This window comes from Castor canadensis, chromosome 7 (assembly GCF_047511655.1).
Source record: "Castor canadensis chromosome 7, mCasCan1.hap1v2, whole genome shotgun sequence".
In the NCBI taxonomy this organism is placed as follows: domain Eukaryota; kingdom Metazoa; phylum Chordata; class Mammalia; order Rodentia; family Castoridae; genus Castor; species Castor canadensis.
Window position 1 is genome coordinate 130,950,342 of NC_133392.1, and position 24,742 is coordinate 130,975,083.

At 37.0% G+C, this 24,742-nt stretch overlaps 1 protein-coding gene across 4 annotated transcripts in view; it reads left to right on the forward strand.

The window, feature by feature from the left end:
• Positions 1-24,742, forward strand: part of Foxj3 (forkhead box J3) — a 128,058-nt gene that overhangs the window by 16,511 nt on the left and 86,805 nt on the right. For 3 of the 4 annotated variants that reach the window (XM_074080431.1, XM_074080435.1, XM_074080433.1), the window contains exon 2: positions 12,126-12,186. In XM_074080431.1, the coding sequence (XP_073936532.1) occupies positions 12,143-12,186 (44 nt within the window). In that variant the 5' untranslated portion in view covers positions 12,126-12,142. Of the gene's footprint in view, positions 1-2,720; positions 2,823-12,125; positions 12,187-24,742 lie in introns of all 4 variants that reach the window. The other variant, XM_074080432.1, reaches the window with a different exon arrangement.

Here is a 24,742-nt window from a genome sequence, read left to right on the forward strand (position 1 = left end):
TCCCGATGGGTGGGAGGGCTCACGTAAGAATTACTTGGGAAATTTTTCACAATACTTCACTCAATTTCACTTCCTATCCCCAAATAATGCATTAGAATACAACCATTAGTTTAACAGTTACTTCCTAAAAGTGAATAGTTTGTAACTCAGTTTACTATAACTTGAACACTGTTTATTTTTAAAGGAATTCCACATTCTTCTGTTGGTAATGGAATCTAATATATTAAGTAGCATGTATTGGAACTTATCTATTAGTCAATGACAGTCTTTTGCTACCCTATTTTATTTGTGTCAGTCTCTGTAACTTTCATGATACAAGTTAGTTTTCAAGGGATTTGGAGAAAATGCTACTAGTTGCTGTTGGCACCAACTTAAACCATGCACATTGTGGATGTAATTTAATGAATTAATAAAATTGTTAGGCTATAGTAGGTGCCACCCAGGTGTGTGTTTGTAGCTTGGAAAGTACAGACACTGAGATTTCCTTACTTTGGTGTGAATCTTACCCTTTAGTGAGATTTCCATGTTGGTAGTTGGTTGCCTAATTAAGAAGGAAAAGACTGACATGGTTTTTTCAGTCATGAAGTTTGAGGCTCAAGACATCATTGAGGGGCAATCTAGATGAAAAATGGAGAAAACTGGAATTAAGTCATGAAGGCCAAGAGCAGATTAGAAAGATAAGTAGGAGTTAGAATTGTAGTTAGTTAAACATTTAATTCTTACCTTTGGTATTCTGCTGATGCTTTCATTCAAGCTACTGACATAGTAATTGAGGCATGGTAATTAACTGGGGGGTTCTAAGGCAGTTGATATTTAGAGGACTTAATATGTAAGTTCATTTTCCCTTGCCTGAGTCCAGAACTGATTGAGAAAACAGGAATTAACAGAAGAAAAAACAAGGTGCAATACCTTTTAAAAAATTATTATTATTGTTTTTTTTGGCAGTACTGGGGTTTGAGTTCAGGGCCTTGCACTTGCTAGGCAGGCAATGTACTGCTTGAGCCATGATTCCATCCCATTTTGCTCTGTTTAGTTTTGAGACCAGGGTCTTGCTTTTTGTCTGAGCCAGCCTGGACTGCAGTCCTCCTATTTATTTTGCTTTTTACAGTAGCTGGGATGTCAGGCATGCACTACCATGCCCAGCTTCTTGAGATAAGATCTCACAAACTTTTTCCAGGAACCTCGATCCTCCTGATCTCAGCCTCCCGAGTAGCTAGGATGATAGGTATGAGCCACTGGTGCCAGGCAAAAGTTAAAAGTTTTTTTAATCAGGTAAAAGTCACATAACATAAAATTCTTCATATGGTAGTTTTTAGTATATTCACAAGATTGTATAACTATTATTATGATCAGAATATTTTCATTATTCCTAAAAGAAATTTTTTAGCAGCCACTCTTCATCTGTTCCTCCACCCTATCCCCCCTTCCCAATTTCCTGGCAACAACTAATCTACTTTCCATTTCTATGGATTTGGCTATTCTGGACATTTTGTGTAGAGGAAATCATAACGTGCATGCTAGGCAAGTGCTCTGCCTCTGGGCTCTATCTCCCCCCACCCCGCTTTTGATAAAACTGATGTTCTAGAATATGATTTAGATTTAAGAGCTCTTTTTGTGTGTGTGTGTGTGTGTGTGTGTGTGTGTGTGTGTGTGATATTGGCGTTTGAACTTGGCCTTGAGCTTTCTAGGCAGGCATTCTACCTCTTAAGCTAAGAGCTCAAGTTAAGACTTAACTCTTAAAGTTAACTGTCCACAGCCTCTCATCCTTACCTGCCCAAGGAATAGCCTTCCCCAGAGGATGTTTGGGTCAGCAGAGCAAATAAACCCAGATCACTGTCTTAATAGAGTCTGGATGGAGAGGGAAGAGAGACTAAATCCTTGATGTTCAGGTTTTTTTAAGTTAGTTCTACCTACCTACCTACAAGTTACTTTTTTGGAGAAGAGTAGGCAAAGAGGCCAGGAGAGTTTATAGAGGTTGTTCTTCATAGAAACCAAGGGTTGGAAAGAAGCATTCTGCTCTAATGAAGGGAAAGAGTTAATTTAGAAACCTGAAAACCATTCTTAAATATAAAAGCTATGCCATTTTATTAAGATAGGAACTATATTAAGGAAAGACGATGAGTTCAGTTTTAGACATGAAAATTTGTTATTTCAAGGAAGGAATGTTAGATACATACATTTGGAGATGATTCACCCCTGCTGGAGATGAAGATAAGAGATTTCATCTGCATATTGACATTTGAAATATAGTACTAGGTAAATCACCCATAAAGTAAAACAGTAGAGGAAGGTGTCTGGTAATTCCTGTATCTGAATTCTTTCTGGTTTTGATTATGTTAACTGATGTTTCTGTCGTATCTTGCTATGGGTGGTCTGTTTCTTTCTGGGTTTTGTGAGTTTTAATTGTGAATTCATTCATTCACATTGATTTATTTTGGAACCTTGTGGGAATTTTTCCAGACCTTTATCAGAGGTGAATTTCTTTAGAGAAAATTTACAGTTGCTTCTGTCAAGATAGTGTGTGTTGTAGTACCATCCTATTAGCCACCCTAAACAAAATCCTAGTTAAGAAACTTAAAACCAAGATTCCAAGATGGCGGCTAGAGGTAGGAAGCAGAAAGCGACCCTCCTATAGTGAAATCTTGGAGAGACGCTGGAGACACACTTTGCGGGCATAATCACCGAGAAAAGGCATAACTTTGACCCCTCCACATCTCCAGCCGGTGCAGAGAATCTCCACTTCACGTTAAACGGAGAACCGAGGAGGGCCCCTGGGGCCGCCAGTGGCCGGCGCCCATACGGCTTGGGAAGACGCGGACCAGGTGAGCTTCGCGGTACCACGGTAGCCCCACAGAGAAGCCTGGGCCAGAGCAGCATAGCCCCCTGGACAGACTGACCTCCACCTGGGAAAAAAAGAGAAACTGAGTAATAAGCAATAAGAACAGTTAAGACACACTGGAAAGAGGGTGGGGCGCCCTGAGCGCTGAAGATTGGGGGAAGGGAATCCTTCCCGGGTCTGTAAATAAACAAGCCGGACGGGCTGGAGAGCCTCTGGCAGGAGCGGGGTGCACGCCCAGCAACCAGGAGCGGGGACGCTTGTGAGAGGAGGGAAGACCCACTTCCCACGTGAACTGTAAACAAACATGACGGCCGGCAGGAGCAGCAGCACCGCCCAGTAAGCAGGAGCAGGAAAGCTGCTGAAAGTGGCAGTGGGAGGAAAACTTCAGAGGAGAGGGGCTCCCACATGAACTGTAAATAAACACGCAGGCCTGACAACGCCAGGCAGTGTCACCTTTCCCAGTGCTTGGAAAGGGGAAAGCCTGTAGCAGAGGCTCCCGCACAGGAGAACTCTGAGCAAACAAAGCCTGTGGGACCAGGTGAGTGCTACCTCACCCCAGAGATCTGCATAAATAACGCCGCCAGCTACAGGCTGAGAGCAGCAGGCAGGCAAGCCACAGTTGCAGATACCACTCTCAGAACTGTCTCCAGACGCTTTTTTTTCTTTTTCTCCCTACCTTTGATGAGAGAACAACCGAATTACACCTGCAAGCCGAAAAACTTACTGAAACTGTATTGCATCTGAATTGGGGACACTTGGTGGGGCTTTTTTTTTTTTTTTTTGTGTGTGTGTGTGTATGTGAGTGTGTAGTTTTGTTCTACTTTATGCATACCCTTTGATGAGACAACTACAGAACAACATCTGAGGCACCAACTCCAGGACTGGAGATTGAGACGGATACCCAAATTATTAAGACTGAAACTGCATTGCATATAAACTTGGAAGTTTTTTGGTTTTTTGTTTTTTTTTTTAATTTTCTATTTTCCATTTTATTTTAATTCATTTTTATATATAGATATTACTTCCATTTACTTATTTTTTATTTTTTTATCTTTGATTTTCAATCCTCTCTCTGTCTCTCTAATGTCTGTTCAGCTTACTGTCAATTAGTACACTAACACTCCCTGTTTATACCTTTGAAACTCTCTTGTCTGATACCTTGTTCTGCTTTCTCCCTCTTGTCTGTATATTTGTTTTCCCCTTTTCTTTAACTTCTTGCTTTCCATCTCAGCTCACTCTTCCATTCTAAACATTACTATTGTTATTATTACGAGCTAGAAAATACTTAATTACACACAGTACAGGGACAGTAACAACACCAAGGACAATGACGGGAAGACAGAAAAAACAGGGAAACCAGTTTCCCCACAGCAAAAAATTAGTACAGGAACCAGAGGGGAATGAAGAGAACAGAAACTCAGATCCAGACTCCAACAAAATGAAGATAAACTATGCCAAAGGACCCAATGAAGCCCACAAGAATAATTTAAAAGAAGACATACGACAAGTACTCAATGAGAATTTTATAGAGATGATACTGGATAGGGTCAACCAAAATGTACAGGAGACACTCAAGAAATTCCAAGACAATAAAAATAGAGAATTTGAAAAAGCAAAAGAGGAAATAAAGGAAACCATAGAAGCACTGTATACACTCTTGGGGATATACCCAAAAGACTGTTACTCCAGAGGCACCTGCACATCCATGTTTATTGCGGCACTATTCACAATAGCCAAGTTATGGAAACAGCCAAGTTATGGAAACAGCCAAGATGCCCCAGCACTGACGAATGGATTAAGAAAATGTGGTATCTATACACAATGGAATTTTATGCAGCCATGAAGAAGAACGAAATGTTATCATTCGCTGGTAAATGGATGGAATTGGAGAACATCATTCTGAGTGAGGTTAGCCTGGCCCAAAAGACCAAAAATCGTATGTTCTCCCTCATATGTGGACATTAGATCAAGGGCAAACACAACAAGGGGATTGGACTATGAGCACATGATAAAAGCGAGAGCACACAAGGGAGGGGTGAGGATAGGTAAGACACCTAAAAAACTAGCTAGCATTTGTTGCCCTTAATGCAGAGAAACTAAAGCAGATACCTTAAAGCAACTGAGGCCAATAGGAAAAGGGGACCAGGAACTAGAGAAAAGGTTAGATCAAAAAGAATTAACCTAGAAGGTAACACCCACGCACAGGAAATCAGTGTGAGTCAATGCCCTGTATAGCTATCCTTATCTCAACCAGCAAAACCCCTTGTTCCTTCCTATTATTGCTTATACTCTCTCTACAACAAAATTAGAGATAAGGGCAAAATAGTTTCTGCTGGGTATTGAGGTGGGGGGAGCGGGAGGGGGTGGAGTGGGTGGTAAGAGAGGGGGTGGGGGTAGGGGGGAGAAATGAACCAATCCTTGTATGCACATATGAATAATAAAAGAAAAATGAAAAAAAAAAAAGCACTGTATAAACACCAAAGTGAAAGAGAGAACACAATAAATGGATAAATGAACTCAGGACAAAAATAGACAACAATAAAGAAGAAAACTGCCAGGATATGGAAAACCTCAGAAAAAAGAACGAAACAGAACTGCAAAACAAAACGGAAGGCCAATCCAGCAGAATAGAACAAACAGAAGACAGAATCTCAGAACTTGAAGATGAAATGGTAATTAAAGGAAAAACTGAAGAACTATTAATTAAACAACTCAAGACCTGTGAAAAGAAAATGCAAGAACTCACTGACTCCATCAAAAGACCAAACTTGAGAATCATGGGCATCGAAGAAGGAGAAGAGGTGCAAGCGAAGGGAATGTGTAATATATTCAACAAAATAATAACGGAAAATTTCCCAAATCTAGAGAAAGATATTCCCATACAAATGCAAGAGGCCTCCAGGACACCAAACAGACCAGATCAAAATAGAACTATTCCACGACATATCATCATTAAAACAACAAGTTCAGAAACTAAGGAAAGAATATTGAAGGCTGTAAGAGAGAAAAAACAAGTAACATACAAAGGTAAACCCATCACAATCACAGCAGACTTCTCAACAGAAACATTAAAAGCAAGAAGAGCGTGGGGTGAGATCTTCCGGGCACTGAATGAAAATAACTTCAACCCCAGGATACTCTAGCCAGCAAAGCTATCATTCAAAATAGATGGAGCAATAAAAGTCTTCCATGATAAGCAGAAACTAAAACAATATGTGACCACAAAGCCACCATTACAAAAGATTCTGCAAGGGATCCTGCACACAGAAAGTGACACCCAACTTAACCATGAAAAGGCAGGCAGCATGAAACCACAGGATAAGAAAAAGCAAGACAGTAGAGAGTAACATCAAGTTAGGTACACACAATCAAACCTTCAAATAACTAAGACAACTAAATGGCAGGAATCACCACATACCTATCAGTACTAACGCTTAATGTTAATGGACTTAATTCACCCATCAAAAGACACCGTTTGACAAAATGGATTAAAAAAGAAGATCCAACAATTTGTTGCTTACAGGAGATTCATCTCACCGACAGAAATAAGCATATGCTTAGGATGAAAGGCTGGAAGAAGATTTACCAAGCCAACGGCCCCCGAAAACAAGCAGGAGTAGCAATACTTATCTCTGACAAAGTAGACTTCAAACCTACATTGATCAAACGAGATAAAGAAGGACATTCCATACTAATAAAAGGGGAAATAGACCAAAAGGAAATAATAATCATCAATCTGTACGCACCCAATGTCAACGCACTCAATTTCATCAAACATACCCTGAAAGACCTAAAAGCATATATAAACGCCAACACAGTGGTTGTGGGAGACTTTAACACTCAATTATCATCAATAGATAGGTCATCCAAACAAAAAGTCAATAAAGAAATCCAAGATCTAAAATATGCAATAGATCAAGTGGACCTAGTAGATGTCTACAGAACATTTCATCCAACCTCTACACAATATACATTCTTCTCAGCAGCCCATGGAACCTTCTCCAAAATAGATCATATCCTAGGGCACAAAGCAAGCCTCAGCAAATATAAGAAAATAGAAATAATACCGTGCATACTATCTGACCACAATGCAGTAAAAGTAGAACTCAACAACAAAAGTAAAGACAAAAAACATGCAAACAGCTGGAAACTAAATAACTCATTACTTAATGAAGAGTGGATCATCGATGCAATAAAAGAGGAAATTAAAAAGTTCCTGGAAGTCAATGAAAATGAAAACACAACCTACCGGAACCTATGGGACACAGCTAAGGCAGTCTTGAGAGGAAAGTTTATAGCCATGAGTGCATGTATTAAAAAGATTGAAAGATCCCAAATCAATGACCTAATGATACATCTCAAACTCCTAGAAAAACAAGAACAAGCAAATCCCAAAACAAATAGAAGGAGAGAAATAATAAAAATAAGAGCTGAAATCAACGAAATAGAAACCAAAAAAACCATACAAAGAATTAATGAAACAAAAAGTTGGTTCTTTGAAAAAATAAACAAGATCGATAGACCCCTGGCAAACCTGACTAAAATGAGGAGAGAAAAAACCCAAATTAGTAGAATTAGGAATGCAAAAGGGGAGATAACAACAAACACCATGGAAGTCCAGGAAATCATCAGAGACTACTTTGAGAACCTATATTCAAATAAATTTGAAAATCTAAAAGAAATGGACAGATTTCTAGATACATATGATCATCCAAAACTGAACCAAGAGGAAATTAATCACCTGAATAGACCCATAACACAAAATGAAATTGAAGCAGCAATCAAGAGTCTCCCCAAAAAGAAAAGTCCAGGACCTGATGGATTCTCTGCTGAATTCTATCAGACCTTTAAAGAAGAACTGATACCAACCCTCCTTAAACTGTTCCACGAAATAGAAAGGGAAGGAAAACTGCAAAACACATTTTATGAAGCCAGTATTACACTTATCCCAAAACCAGGCAAAGACACCTCCAAAAAGGAGAACTATAGGCCAATCTCCTTAATGAACATTGATGCAAAAATCCTCAACAAAATAATGGCAAACCGAATTCAGCAACACATCAAAAAGATTATTCACCACGACCAAGTAGGCTTCATCCCAGGGATGCAGGGGTGGTTCAACATACGAAAATCAATAAACGTAATAAACCACATTAACAGAAGCAAAGACAAAAACCACTTGATCATCTCAATAGATGCAGAAAAAGCCTTTGATAAGATCCAACATCATTTCATGATAAAAGCTCTAAGAAAACTAGGAATAGAAGGAAAGTTCCTCAACATTATAAAAGCTATATATGACAAACCTACAGCCAGCATTATACTTAACGGAGAAAAATTAAAACCATTCCCTCTAAAATCAGGAACCAGACAAGGATGCCCACTATCTCCACTCCTATTCAACATAGTACTGGAATTCCTAGCCAGAGCAATTAGGCAAGAAGAAGGAATAAAAGGAATACAAATAGGTAAAGAAACTGTCAAAATATCCCTATTTGCAGACGACATGATCCTATACCTTAAAGACCCAAAAAACTCTACTCAGAAGCTTCTAGACATCATCAATAGCTATAGCAAGGTAGCAGGATATAAAATCAACATAGAAAAATCATTAGCATTTCTATACACTAACAATGAGCAAATGGAAAAAGAATGTATGAAAACAATTCCATTTACAATAGCCTCAAACAAAATCAAATACCTAGGTGTAAACCTAACAAAAGATGTGAAAGACCTCTACAAGGAAAACTATACACTTCTGAAGAAAGAGATTGAGGAAGCCTATAGAAAGTGGAGAGATCTCCCATGCTCATGGATTGGTAGAATCAACATAGTAAAAATGTCGATACTCCCCAAAGTAATCTACATGTTTAATGCAATTCCCATCAAAATTCCAATGACATTCATTAAAGAGATTGAAAAATCTACTGTGAAATTTATATGGAAACACAAGAGGCCACGAATAGCCAAGGCAATACTCAGTCAAAAGAACTATGCAGGAGGTATCACAATACCTGACTTCAAACTATATTACAAAGCAATAACAATAAAAACAGCATGGTACTGGCACAAAAACAGACATGAAGACCAGTGGAACAGAATAGAGGATCCAGATATGAAGCCACACAACTATAAGCAACTTATCTTTGACAAAGGAGCTAAAAATATACGATGGAGAAATAGCAGCCTCTTCAACAAAAACTGCTGGGAAAACTGGTTAGCAGTCTGCAAAAAACTGAAACTAGATCCATGTATATCACCCTATACCAACATTAACTCAAAATGGATCAAGGATCTTAATATCAGACCCCAAACTCTTAAGTTGATACAAGAAAGAGTAGGAAATACTCTGGAGTTAGTAGGTATAGGTAAGAATTTTCTCAATGAAACCCCAGCAGCACAGCAACTAAGAGATAGCATAGATAAATGGGACCTCATAAAGCTAAAAAGCTTCTGTTCATCAAAAGAAATGGTCTCTAAACTGAAGAGAACACCCACAGAGTGGGAGAAAATATTTGCCAACTATACATCAGACAAAGGACTGATAACCAGAATATACAGGGAACTTAAAAAACTAAATTCTCCCAAAACTAATGAACCAATAAAGAAATGGGCATGTGAACTAAACAGAACTTTCTCAAAAGAAGAAATTCAAATGGCCAGAAAACACATGAAAAAATGCTCACCATCTCTAGCAATAAAGGAAATGCAAATTAAAACCACGCTAAGATTTCACCTCACCCCTGTTAGAATAGCCATCATCAGCAACACCACCACCAACAGGTGTTGGCGAGGATGCGGGGAAAAAGGAACCCTCTTACACTGTTGGTGGGAATGTAGACTAGTACAACCACTCTGGAAAAAAATTTGGAGGCTACTTAAATAGCTGGACATCGATCTACCATTTGATCCAGCAATACCACTCTTGGGGATATACCCAAAAGACTGTTACTCCAGCGGCACCTGCACATCCATGTTTATTGCGGAACTATTCACAATAGCCAAGTTATGGAAACAGCCAAGATGCCCCAGCACTGACGAATGGATTAAGAAAATGTGGTATCTATACACAATGGAATTTTATGCAGCCATGAAGAAGAACGAAATGTTATCATTCGCTGGTAAATGGATGGAATTGGAGAACATCATTCTGAGTGAGGTTAGCCTGGCTCAAAAAACCAAAAATCGTATGTTCTCCCTCATATGTGGACATTAGATCAAGGGCAAACACAACAAGATGATTGGACTATGAGCACGTGATAAAAGCGAGAGCACACAAGGGAGGGATGAGGATAGGTAAGACACCTAAAAAACTAGCTAGCATTTGTTGCTCTTAACGCAGAGAAACTAAAGCAGATACCTTAAAGCAACTGAGGCCAATAGGAAAAGGGGAACAGGTACTAGAGAAAAGGTTAGATCAAAAAGAATTAACCTAGAAGGTAACACCCACGCACAGGAAATCAATGTGAGTCAATGCCCTGTATAGCTATCCTTATCTCAACCAGCAAAAACTCTTGTTCCTTCCTATTATTGCTTATACTCTCTCTACAACAAAATTAGAAATAAGGGCAAAATAGTTTCTGCTGGGTATTTGCGGGGGGGGGGGCGGAGTGGGTGGTAAGGGAGGGGGTGGGGGCAGTGGGGAGAATTGAACAATCCTTGTATGCACATGTGAATAATAAAAGAAAAAAAAAAGAAACTTAAAACCATAACCCTAGAGGAGGGTCAATTTGTTATTATAAACCAATAGGGGAGACACAACTGCACTGTTATAATAAATAGCCCCATTCTTTCACCAGCACTTCATGCGAAGGTTAAAAAAGCAGTTTTCCTGTTAGTTCTCTTGGGTAAGATTTGAATTTTGCTTTTTATACCATGAGCCCTAAGAGGTTTTAGGATTGCAAGTTGGAATTCGTAGGGTTCACCAAAATGCCCTAAAGGGAAGAAAGGCTATTTTTAGTACTCTGCATCAGCAAAATGCCGTGAGGTGAAAAAAGGCTCTATTTAGTATTCCTGCATACCTCTAGTTTCCCTCTTTTCACTTAGTTTTTGGTATCTGAGCATTCCTTATTTCCTGTCAAGTTTTTGATTCCTGCATAAAGGTTTTAAAATATTTTATCCAACATCTTAATTAATTTTGTTGGATATGGTGATCAAGCCACCCTTTTTGTCATTCTTACAGAAATAGAAGTGTCTTGTCTCTTCAGTGTATGCAGGAAGATTTAATTGCTAGGAATTCATTCAGCTTGTGAATCACAGGTTGTAAACTTAGAACAAAATCTGTTGTTTTGTTTGAGCAATAGTATTTAGAAAAATACAAATCAAGATATTTCAAATAAAATTTTGGATTTCTTCTTTTGAAGCCCTTACAGTACTAGACCTAAAATACTCCTGTCTAGTAACATTTGGTTAGAACTGGGAGTAACAACTGATCCATTCAGACTGAGCATGTTCTGTTTAGTTGCTTACCATCTCTACCACTTGTGCAGTATATGTATGTGCATATACTTACACCTATTCCAACTTACTCATATTACCTATAGGCATTTGTAGATTTTCCTTGTGCTTGGTGAAAATATCAACACATTGCCTGTGCTACCTAGTAATGCTAATAGATACTTTCACATTTGTCCATTTTATTATTTCATTCTAACAAACTGGCAGAGATTAATAAGGTTATATAGGTGGCATTGTCCCTAAGTTCCAGATGAAAAATCTGAGGTTCAGTGAGGTTATATAAGTTTTTCAAGGTCTTAGTGTCATAGAATTTGAACCTGGAACTTACTCAGAGTTCCTTCTGTTCCAGTGCTACTCTCAACTCTTTCTTTCTAAAGCAATGGAACTGTTTCAGATGAAGGTGTACACACGTGAAGTCTGCTGTTCTCATTGAGAAGTAGTTGCGTGTATGGGGATGTGTATGAAGACAATGTGGTGCATGCATGCTTAATACTTGGTAGGTTTTAGGTACCTCTCAGGAATACCCAGGAGTCTATGAAACAGTTGGGACACACTCTATACTATAATAACCACTTGTCATATTTTACGAGGTCTTAGCTTCTTTCGGTGTCGCAGTTACTGTTTCTCTAATGCTTACTGGTATGTGTTTCTTCTCAGTGTAATTCCTCCTATTATTCAGTAGCATTTTTCATTCATATGAGTTTGTGTTCTGATAATGGTGATTTTTTTTTAACCTTCTGTTTCTTTTTTTTTTTTTAAGTGTTTTAATTAGAATTATAGTTTAATTTAGTTCAGAGCATCTAATAACTAACTCTTCTTTACTTTTTAGATTCTCTTTGTGGCCAGATGGGTTTGTATGGACAGGCTTGTCCATCTGTAACTTCATTAAGGTGAGTGAGTGCGCGCTTTCTCTCTTGCTCTCCTTTCTCTCTTTTTTTGGTGGTATTGGGGTTTGGACTCTCTTTTTAAATTCTTTACTGGACTATTTAATATTTAAAATGTTATGCTGGTCAAGTTATATTCCAGTGAATTTCATGGTGAGGATCAGAATAAAATAATGGCAGTTTGTGTAGTTAAAATAGTTTTACTGTGAAATAATGTCACTCTTACATTTCCCCCATGAAGTACAACAAATCATCTTTGCTATGAAAAAAATAATGCAGTTTGTTTTGTCAAGGAGTGTAATTTGATGGAGTGAGAAGGTATTTTTGCTTAAAGAAATTTTTTTTGGTTATCGGATTTGGATCTGCTCTTCATCTCCATTTAGTGAACCAAGTGAATTTAGGGCATAATTCTTATACATGAAATACCATAATTTTCTCAGAAAGGCTAATCTGTTTTCTATTTGTTTTAATTAAGAAAAGAATAGATTTTGATTCCCTTTTAAGCAGATTATTAAGTAACATAAAGATACTAATTTTAACTTATTTCTGAAGAATGGTACAAACATATCAAGATTACCCTCACTGAGAGTAAATAAAACAAGTGAAATATAAGAAGTAGGAATTAAGATGCATACAATCAGTGGTTTCAGATTTTTGAAGTCACTAAATCCTTCCCAGAAATCAAATCTTATATGAAAAGTTAAATGGATAAAGTAGATAAATATGAGACTTTTCTGCTTATAGTGCCCTTTGAGGGATTAAAGAGCACAGTTTAAAAAACAACCTAAACTTAATCTGTTAATTGAAATCACTTAGATTAGAATATGAAATGTTACTGGCAGCATCTACAGGTGGTGTTGCAGTCAACTGCATTATTTATTTGTGTAGCATAGGAGCACCTAATACATGGTCAGACACTATTCTAAGATAATAGGTAAAAATCCTATAGTCATGGAATATACGTGGTGGTAGAGGGACTGTTAAAATAAGTAGAACTGTCTGCTAGACAGTGATAAGGCTAAGAAATTAAAATGAAGAAGGTTGAATAGAAAATTTAGGGGTGTATATTATTTTAAACAGGGTAGCCATGGAAAGCTTCACTGAAAAGGTGACATTTTAATGAATAGTTGAAGAAGTGATGGAATGAACCATGTATTGGATATGTGGAGATGAGCATTCTAGGAAGAGAGAATCCAGGAAGTGCCAAGGCAAGAGGCTTCCCTGTGTGTTTGAGGAACGTTGAGGAGGTCACTGAGGCTGGATCAGAGTAAATGATGAGACTTAGAACTGTCCTGCTGTGGATGGCAGGAGGAGAGAGGGGAGGGGTACAAAATTGCTAGAGCCATGAGTTGAAGCCAAGAAAATCCTTAGGCTTGAGAGAGATTCTGGTTTTCTAGAATGCCACAAAAGAAAAATGAATAGTGAAGTTGCTGTTTTAGTTTTTATGTACTTTAATTCTCAGCAAGTGAGGCTGCGGTTGTTTTGTCAAGGAGTGTAATTTGATGGAGTGAGAAGGTATTTTTGCTTAAAGGAATTTAAGAAAACTTTATGCCACATGGCATTTCTTTCCATGAGAATGTATTTTTCATAATTTTTTTTTTTTTTTTTTGGTGGTACTGGGGTTTGAACTCGGCCTCAAGCTTGCTAGGCAGGTGCTCTACTATTTGAGCCATATTCCCAGTTCATCAATTTCTATTTTATAATGGAAGTAGATGAAGAAATTGCTTTTCTACTTAGCTTGAGGTTACCCTCTCAACCCTCTGAAACAAGGGACGCCTGTATAGCTCTGAAAAGAACTTAACTATCATACTTTAATCTCAAAACTGCTCTAGAGTGGGGAGGAAGGGATAAAGGAGAATGATGGAGGGGATGAATTCAAGTATGATATATTTGATATATTGTAAGAACCTTTGTAAATGCCATAGTGTACTTCTACCCAGCACAACAGTAAAAACAACAACAACAAAAGAAAACTACTCTAGAACTAATTTGACTTAATGGTGATTTCTGCTTAGTATGGTGGGAGGAGTCATTTTACCCTGTTTACGAATATTAGGCTATTTTATAAACTTTGATCTTCCACTGACCAGATTTCTTTAATGATGCTTAGTAGTGTAATATGCTGATGCAATAATATACAGAGGCTATTGAGATTTTAAACCTTTTCTTTTGAATACTTATGTTCAGGTTAAGCCTGTATATGACATTGGGTTAGGAATAATGCATACCTAACTTTTTTGCTCAATAAAATTATACAACTGGAAAGGATGAAGAGATACCATGAGTTATTTTATAATTTATTTGCTGTATACTATAATTTCTGTGTACAGTACTCTAGAATAAGAATTTTTGGTGGATACAGCTGTAAATCTACCATTTAATTTGTAAACTGAGAAGACCATTGTCATCAGAGTCCCAATTTTTAGTATCCTTTTATATGCCTGGCTTCTATTTCTGTAATATTCTGTATGATTCTGCATACTCTATATGCTTCATCTCAGAAGCAGAAAATTCCCCTTCTCGGATATACATATATGTAGAGGACAATGTCTGTCATTGTTTTTTAAGTGGAAGTCAGTATTATTTTGAGATAAGGAAGGGAAGAAAATAGTTTTCTTTTTTGAGGGAGAGGAAGGGTAAAACTTGATTTCTTAAAACCACAATAAATTTTAGTCTACTTTCCCATAGATTCTTCCTCAAATCAGAAGCAGTCCCCATCCCCTAAGTATACCATCCCAATAGGAATAGAGCCAGAACTCTTAAGGTAACTCAGATTCACTGACAAACACTGCTTATTTGCCTTACCTCTGATATATACTATTGTATTTGCACTTCCTGTATATTTAGTAAGTGGCTATATTTAGTAAGCCTCAAGACAGGACATAAATGAGCTAGTGGAGAAGAGCTGGACATATGGCAGTGAGAAAATGGGTAGGTAGGTGGGGGTTTGTAAACACAGATGTGAGTGAAGTGGACAATTTATGTGTAAGTGAAGGTAGGGAGTGGGATGAAAGTATGTGAAGTATTTTAAAATTTTTTGGGGGAGCTAGACTTGGTGGTACACTTATAATCCCAGCACTGGGGAGGCAGAAGCAGGAAGATTGTGAATTTTGGGCCAGCTTGGGTTACATAGTGAGACCATGTCTCATTTTTTCTTTTTAAAATTTTTTTGGGGTAGGGTAAGATAGTAAATGAATTAAAACTCTCCACCTAGTCCTGTTAAATATTTGGGGTAAACAAATTAAATATCATTCTTTCTAGATATTTAATCTTTGTTTAATCTGCATTAAAAATTGCAGTTACTATATTTTTATGTATAATATATTATTGTAGAACATTTGGAAAGACAATCTTCATATCACATAATTTTATACCAATAGATATTATATGTAAATTAAAAAAAAAGTTCCCCAAATTTTCTTTGAAAGAATGTTTATGAAAGATTCTGTAGTGTTAGGTATACTGTTTAACCACATTGCTCTAGGCAGCACTTTGCTCTTCTTTACAAATATAGGTAAAATTACAAAATTACGGGTTTTTTTGATACCAGGACTTGTATGTCTTGAATTCTGAGCTCAGCCTCCCCAGTGGTAGGATTACAGGTGTACACCACCACACTTTACACTAAAATTACCTTTCAATAAAAGTTACAGTAGCATCATCATATAGTAAATGAGACTATTTTCTTTTAAGACAGGGTTCTTTCTGGAGGCAGAAACCATGCCAATTATTTGAACAATGATACTTTAATAAGAAGAATTGTTAAGTAGATATAAAGTTTTTAACTAGGCAACAGAAAGGAGATAAAAGTAAAACTCTTTAAGATACTGTGAAAATAGACATGATAGGACACCAGCTACTACTCAGAGGATTCTGGAACAGGGAAAAACTTAGAACTTTGAAGAAGGTCCCTGTTAAGCTTCTCCTGTGAGGAGAAGCTGCTACGTGGCTGTTGCTGGTGTGTGAGCTTGGAAGAGGGGACCAATGAGATTGAGACCCAGCCTCTGAGGAAGGAATGCTAACTGGTGTTGGTGTCTTTGAATGGGGTCTGATAAAGCTAGTATGCAAGTGTTGGCAGCACTGCAACTGGATTTACTTCTTGCTATGGGAAGGACCTGTGGCTACAAGGATGTAGAAGCCTTGGCTAGGGAAATGCTCATGTAGCCTTGTAGTCTGTTTTTAGTGCCCCCTCTTGGTAGAGCTTTGTAGGAAGTCAGATGGCAAAGTGAAGTATGGTTTGCAGAGAATCCTAGCTCTAGCATCACAGTGCTGACTAGGGGTGGGAGGGTGTTGGAGCCAAGGGGCAATGACTTAACTGCCACACTTGTTCCAGCAGACTGCGGAGAAATACGGTATAAAAAAATGTTTTCTAAGATCTATTTTTCAGCCAGTGTTTATGTGATTTTGGTAGAAAAGCAGTAGAAAAGCTGTGTGTTGCTGAAAAATCCTAGTAAGTTTTATAAATCATGTGAAATTATATTAATTTCTTAAGATTCACAAGTATGCCTTGAAATTGGAATTTATAGCATTTCTATCTTGAGTTTGTGTGAGTCTGAACAGTGAGAGATACCAGCTCATCCACACCTGTTCAGTTTCTGAGTTTTGGGTAGTGAGGGTGAGAATTCATGTAGTGATGGACAGTTTCTGTCAATAGTGAATTCTTTTTGATGGACTGAGTTAGAGGTGATTTTTATTTATTTTGTTAGTTTATGATAGTTGTACAGGGGATTTCTTTGTGACATTTACATGTATACATCTATCATACTCTGGTTTGGTTCATCCCCTCCATTTGATTCAATTCCCTCTTCCCCTGCTCCCCTTCTTAAAATGGCTTCAACAGGTTTCAGTGTTTCATATTTACACATGTTTACATGACCTGTTTTACATTTTTGTCTTTCATTGTTTAAGTGTCTGTTCATTGTTCAGTGGAATTTCGCCTGTAAATATATCAACCTAACCTCCTTCAATATTGGATTCTGAAAAATTTAGCAGAATCTGTTTGGTTCCTGAGTTTGGATAAGATGGACTCAAATCCTGAAGTGTACCTGTATTTTATTTCCAGGAACAGATTCAGTAAGAGCAAAGCCTTACTGAATGTTCTTGAATGTTCTTGAACATTTGCTTTATGTGGACAAATGTGTATATATCATATGACTTCTCTCACATAGAATAGCAGTGACTATTTTTAGAATTTGATTTTGTCAAAGTAAAATTGATGTTTCTTTGGGCTTGTTAAGATTACACCCTTGCATTTCTGAGTTACTTAGTATTTATTAGAGGATGCATTTTATGGTTCACACATGTATATAGCTTGGGACACTGCTTTATAGTAGTACTTACAGTAGTTTCTGGTGACATTTTTCACCTTCTACTTGAGATTACTTCCTTTAATCTCATATTTACTTTTTGTCACTTGTTTTCCTTTTTGTTAATCATTTCCCTTTAAGTTGCCTTTTATTATTGATTTAATCTGTTTGTTTGGTATATACTAGGGAACCCATAAGAATATTTTAGCATGAGCTTTCCCAGAAAAACTCATGTGTTAGTGCCCCAGATGAATTTCCTGTCCATCTGTTTCCTCATTTTTCTCCTCTGGATATTGATGACCCATATATTTAGAGTGGCCAGAAGAGGGTTGATTCATTTCACGATTTCTTGCTATCTTATTTCCAGTACCAGGCTTGATATTGACAAGGCAGCTTTGGTATGTAGTGTTGAAATCAGGTATATACAGGTTCAGATGTCTTTCTGCCACATACTAGCCATTTAATCTTGGGCAAATTATTTTTTCCTAATTTTGTGCTAATAGGGTTGTTGATGCTTACCTCACTCAGTGGGTTCCTTAGCATTCATGGGATTATGGCATCTGGCATATTTCCTCTCTTCTCTGTTTTCTGATAGTAGAAGCAAAAAGGGTTCATCATATTTTAGACTAAAAGGTGATGGGACAGATGTATATCCTTTGCTATAAGCTCAAGAATATAGAATAGAAGAGGAGTTCTTTTTCTTCTCCTATTTCTTCTTCACCCTAAATTACATTCTAGATCATCTACCAACTGTTCAGATTTGTGATTGACCTTCAGGCTTAGAATGTTGCTCGCATTTGACATTATATGTATTTTATTTATTTATTTATAAATAAATAAATAAATGAATAAAAATTTTATGGTTTTCGTCTGTTCCATGCAGTGGTAGAATAGCTTTTGTATCAATGTGTGATATTTATTATTACCTTCATCAAACATTTTTTGGGATTAGTAAAATCTAATTTCATTATTAATCTACATGTTTTGTCTATTTATTTATTTGTGGGTAATACTGGGGTTTGAACTCAAGGCCTCATGCTTACTAGGTAGGCACTCTATTGCTTGAGCCACTCTGCCAGCCCAGTCTACATGTTTAGATAGGGCATGTTGCAATTAAATGAAGAATAATGAGAATACCTTCTTAATTATGACCATTACAGAAACCTTTTCTAAAATGTATTTTGAACTTTCCTGGGTTATCCTCTAAAACTTCATTGTCTGATATGGTAGAACTAGCTCCATGTGGTCATTTAAATTTGAACTAATTCAAAATAAATAAATTAAAAATTCATTTCCTTAGCACTATTGACATTTTAACTGCTCACCAATGGCACATGGCTAGTGGCTATCATATTGGACAGAACACAAACATTTCCATTGTTGAAGGAAGTGCTAGCAGGCAGTAATGCTCCGGACTACCTAGAGTATAATTTAATCTTTAAGAACCAGTGCCTAAGGGAAAGTTGCTTTTGTGACTTAATAGCATTAAGATTTTTAATTTATTTTTTTGGTGTTGCTGAGGTTTGAACTTAGGGCTTCCTGTTTGCTAGGCTGGTGCTCTGTTGCTTGAGTCACACCTCCAGCCCTAAATAGAATTATTTATGCACTTTTATTTTGTGCCAGATATTGAACCCAGGGCCTGGCACATGCTAGGCAATCACTGTACTACTGAGCCACCCTCAGCCCCTTTTAGGTACTTTATGTGTATTAATTAAATCATCCTAACAATCCTATGTGGTCAGTACCATTATTTTTCTCATTTCACAAATGAGAAAATTGAGGTAAAGTTAAACAGCTCAAGGACATGCAGCTAATTGGAAATAGATTAGGGGTTCATAAGTGGGTCTTATTCCAGTGCCCACAGTCTTAACCATTAAACTCTATACTCAGCTACCAATATCTACTGTATTTTAAGGTTTTTATAAATTGCCACCTAATGTAGTGGCCCATACCTGTAATCACAGCCTTGTAGGAAGGAGAGATGGGAAGATTGCAGTTCAAGACCAGCCCAGGCAAGAAAAGTTAGACTCTGTCTGAACAAACAAGCTGGGTATGGTGGTGCATTCCTGTAATCTCATCTACTTGGGAGGCAGAGGTAGGAGGAACATTGTCTGTGGTCAGCCCCAAGGAAAAATGTGAGACCTGTCTGAAAAATAACTAAATCAAAAAGGGCTGGGGTGTGGCTCAAGTGGTATAGCACTTGTCTAGCAAGTGTAAGGCCCTGAGTTCAAACTCATATCTCCAGAAAAAATAAAAAAAACCCAAAAATAATTGCAAAACATATATCCCATTTAGTTGGTGATACTTTTTTTTTCTCTTAAAAAAAAGTATAAAAGGAAAATTATCAATGCAGGAGACTGTGGGGAAAAAAGTGGTAGAAAACCACCGAATTAAGTTTAAAATAGATGGTGCAAAATTGAAAACAATTCTTGTTACAAAAGGCATCAAATTTTTTTCAATGGGGGAGGTGGTGGACAAATTTGAGTTATGAATTCATACATGTTGGGAAAATCATATCAGGTAATAGAGAATACAAAGCAACACGAAATATACTAGTATAGTAAAAATTAAATATAAAACCTGTATCTTAATAGTGCACTTAGTGTTTAATACTGAAAAATAGAAAATTATGTTTTTAAATTTAGTAAGCTTATGTTAGTCAGCTTCATTTGATTGCAGATAAAGGAAACCAACGCTGGCTGTTTCAAGCAGAAGAGGACTTATTAGGGGAACATAGGTTTTTCACAGAGCCAAAGCATGCCTAAATCTTTTGAAGTAGAACTTAGGGACTGATGAAAAGCTATTAGGCATCTAGGCAGTGTATTCTCTTCTTGATTGCTTTTCTCCAAATCTAATTTTAATTTCTTCATTTCTGCAGACAGCCTTCTTTGTCTTTCTGGCTTAGCCGTCTTATACTTCTCAGGTTCATGCTTTCTTCATTCAGGAGACCAGTTCAGACTGTTTTAGTTCTAATTCCAGATTCTCGAGGAAGAAGATTTATGGGCCCAAATTGGGTCAGGTACAAACCCCATTCAGATCTTTTAAGTTGTTTCTATGTTGTTGGTATAGATGTGGTATAGATAGGACTTTCAAGGGCCCTGGGGATGGAAGCAGCTTTGAGAAAGTGCATTGTTGTGAGTTAGGCAGAACACAAAAGGAAGTATCTGATACAAAGCAGGATGTGTTCATTGTTATGTGAGAAGAATTAGAATTTCAAGAGAGGATGTTTTGGGATTCAGATACTTTATAGTCCTTTGTGTAGCGAATGGGATACTTGATTCCCATCTTCATATCAGAATAGCCACAGTTTTGAAATTGGACTCCTGCCTCAGTTCTTCAATCTAAGAGTCATGTGCTGAATAACATTTCAGTAGAATAATAGCATTTCAGTTAACCATGGACCACATAAACAATGGTTGTCCCATAAGATTGTATCACCTAATGACATTGTAACCATTTTAGTTTGTGTAAGTAAATATATTCTGATGTTTATACAATGACAGAATCACCTAACAATGTATTTCTCAGAATATACTCCCATTGTTTTCTTTTTTATTCTCTTTTTTCTTCTTTCCATTCTTTCTAGTACAGGCTTTAAACTCAGGGCCTTGCACTTGCTAGGTAGGCATCTTACCACTTTAGCCACACTCCCAGCCCTTTGTTCTTTGCTTCAGTTATTTTTTGGATAGGGTCTTGTGTTTTCATTGGGGTTGTGTCTTTGAACCATGGTCTTCCTACCTACACCTCCTACCTACCTGCGATTACAGATGTGTACCACCACTGCCCATCTGATTGGTTGAGGTGAGGTCTTGTTCACTTTTTACCTGGGCTGACCCCAACTGCAGTCCTTCTGATCTCCTCCATCTGAGTAGTTGGGATTATAGCTGTAAGGCACTTTGCCCAGCCTGGTATCCCTATTGTTAAGCAATGCATGACCATATGTACTGAATATTATTTTCTTACATGTGATTCAAGAGTCTCATAAAGGCAACAAGAGCCAAGGAGAACAAAAGATTGTTTTTTCCTATGCTTGAGGGCATGAATGCTTTGACTAGTCCTGTGTTGAAGGTTAAGGAGCTGAATGAAGATTTTTAGGCCTAGAAACCCCTTTTCACAGTTAACATCTTCCTTCCCCAACCATCACATACATTTGGAGCCTTCAAAGCTGTATTCAAATAGTATAGAGCCTGGCAGTATGGCAAGATAAGACTATTTGAGTAGATAGAAACCTGAGTACCTATTACAATGAGAGGAGACTGTTTGGAAACCGTACAAAGTGGGGATAATCATTTATGCTTTACCTTACAGCACAAATGTAGTTATTTTTGTTATTGATACCAAGAAAAAACCAATGAAGCTTAAAATAAATTTGTGAAGGAAGATCATTTTTATGTAGCAAATTGATTTTAGACATTCCTAGTGAGAGTGGAGTAATATCTCATTGTGGTTTTAATTTGCATCTACCTGATGACTAATGATAGTAGCATTTTTCATTGCTAACTGGTCATCTGTTTGTATTTGTTACAGTCTTTTGTGCATTTAAAAACCTGGTAGTTTGGATTCTTATTGAGCTGTATGAGTTCTCTAAATATTCTAGATGCAAGTTCTGTGTAGAGTGAAATAGTTTAGAATTTTAGTAATGTCCAACTTAAAATTTTTCTTCATAGTTTTCTCTTTTTATATCATAACTGAGAAATCTTTGCCTACTCTAAATCACAAATTTTTAAAAATAGTTACTTAGATATAGTTGATATGTTATAAGTTGATATCTAGCAAAAATATACACACATGAATCAGCATCATAGTAAATGAACATGCAGTGAAATATGGTGAACAGAGTCATCGTTCCTAAAAGCTTCCTACTGTCTCTGTGTAATTCTTCTCTTCCATTCCTCTTTCTGCAAGGTATCTGCTGATCTGCTTTTCTGTCACCTGTATATTTATTTGGATTTTCTAGAATTTTCTATAAATCCAGTCAGATAGTATGGGTTTTTTTTTTTTGACGTGATGTCTTTAATTCTGCATAATTATTTTGAGATTCGTCTGTGTTGCGGGATACAGCAATAGTTCATTCCTTTTTATTCCATTAGATATATAGACAACAATTTTTTTATCCATTCACCTTTTGGTGGGTATTTGGATCATTTCTAGTTTTGGCTATTACAGATAAAATTCTGTGAACATTTGTGTGCATGTCTTTGTCTAAATACATGGCTTATTTTGGGTAAATACCTTGGAGTGAACTGCCAGCGCTGGAGGAGTGGCTCAAGTGGTAGAGCACTTGAGGCCCTGAGTAAAAACCCAGGTACCACCAAAAACAAAAACAAAACAAAACGAAACAAAACAAAAACACCCCAAACAAAACATATCATTGGACTGGGAGTGTGGCTCAAATGTAGAACACCTGCCTACCAAGCATGAGGTGCTGAGTTTAAACACCATTACTACCAAGGGGCAGGAGAGAAAGAAATTGCCAAACTGTTTCCAGTTCAATTTTACATTCTCAACAGCAGTGCCTAATAGTACCATCTTCTCATTAACACTTAGTCTAGTCAGTCTTTTAATCTTAGCCATTCTAGTAGGTATGTAGTTATAGTCAATGTTATTTAAATTTGCATTTCTTTTTTTTTTCATTTTTATTTAGCATAAATTCATTATGTGGGGGGATTCTTTGTGCCAATTCCCAATAGCCTTACATTGTACCTTGGTTAGATTGCCCCCACCATCTCCCTGCCCCAATTTGTATTTCTTTAATGACTGATGATGTGTAGAACATATTTTTATGTGATTCTTCACCATCATATATCTTCTTTGTTGAAATAGCTATTCAAAAAATTATTATTTTGGTGGGACTGGAGTTTAAACTCCATTTTTGCTCTGGTTATTTTTGAGATGAGGTTTTCAGAAGTATTTGCCTGGGCTGGCCTTGAACTGTGATCCTCTTGATCTCACCCTCCCAAAATAGGTAGGATTACAGGTGTGAACCACTGGTGCCAGCTTCTATTCAAATACTTGCCCTTCTTTTAAAATTGGGTTTGTTTTCTTATTGAGTTGTGAGAGCTCTTTCTATTCTCTGGATATTCTTTTTAAGATCCATACTTTGCAGGTAAATATTTTGTCTAGTCTATGACTTTTTTTTTTTAATCTCCTGTCTTTGAAGAACAGAAATTTCAAATTTTGGTGAAGTATAGTTTATCACTTGTTTTGTTTTATGAATTGTGATTTTTTTGTATATCATATCTAGGAAGTATTTCCTCACCAAATGTTACAAAGATTATTTCTTCTATAAGGTTTACAGTTTTAGGTTTTATGTTTAGGTTTGTTATCCATTTTTTTTAGGTTTTTGTGCATAATATGAGGTATGGATTATTGTTGCTTCCTCCCCACCTCCTCAATACAGATAGCTGGTTTCAGCATAATTTTTTGAGTCTTTCTTTAGCCCATTGGCTTGGTATTTGTATTGGAAATCCCCACTGGCTTGGTATCTGTATTGAAAATCAACTGATCATATGTATGGTTCTTTTTTTTTTTTTTTTAAACAGCCACAATAGTTTATTTACATTAAACTCTTTATAAGATATTTACAAGACAACCAATTTTACACATCAGAAATTGTATCGAAAGTATGAATTACAACACAGACAGCAATATGAAATGGGCATAAAACAAAGCTGAGGTGGACAGACAAGCAGTTTCTCTTAATTTAGTAACACTAACTTAAACTTTGTTAAAGAAAGAAACAAGGAGAATTGCAGGGCCTTCAGTTGAAGACTAATTTTCCCCCCCACAGTCTAACTCTGTAATTTCACTCTTGAAACTTTGCTCAGATCTCCTCAACAGACCTCAACATATTCAAATCAAAGGAGCTCTAGAAGAAGGAACAATAAAATAAGAGGTCCTCAGGGAAAAGGAGAACCAAGGAAATAGATTTGACTTAAATCTGGCAAGATAGCACCTGATGGATTCCTTTCTAGTGAAAGCATTATCTGAGGTATCCCCTGACTAGGGCAGAAACATAAAGATTAAGTTTTTAATGCATACTCCATATTAGGAATCTGACAAATGTTGAAATCAAGAAGAAATGAAGGAATGAGGAACTAAGTAAAGAGACACTGGAGTACTTTTTTCTTTTGGGGACACATTATAAAGAAACATAACATAGGTCAGAGCAGGAACACTAAACAGCTTGCCACATTAAAATAATGGAAAACAATTTTAATCTGTCCCCCAAACCTGTATTTGTAAAATGCCATTTT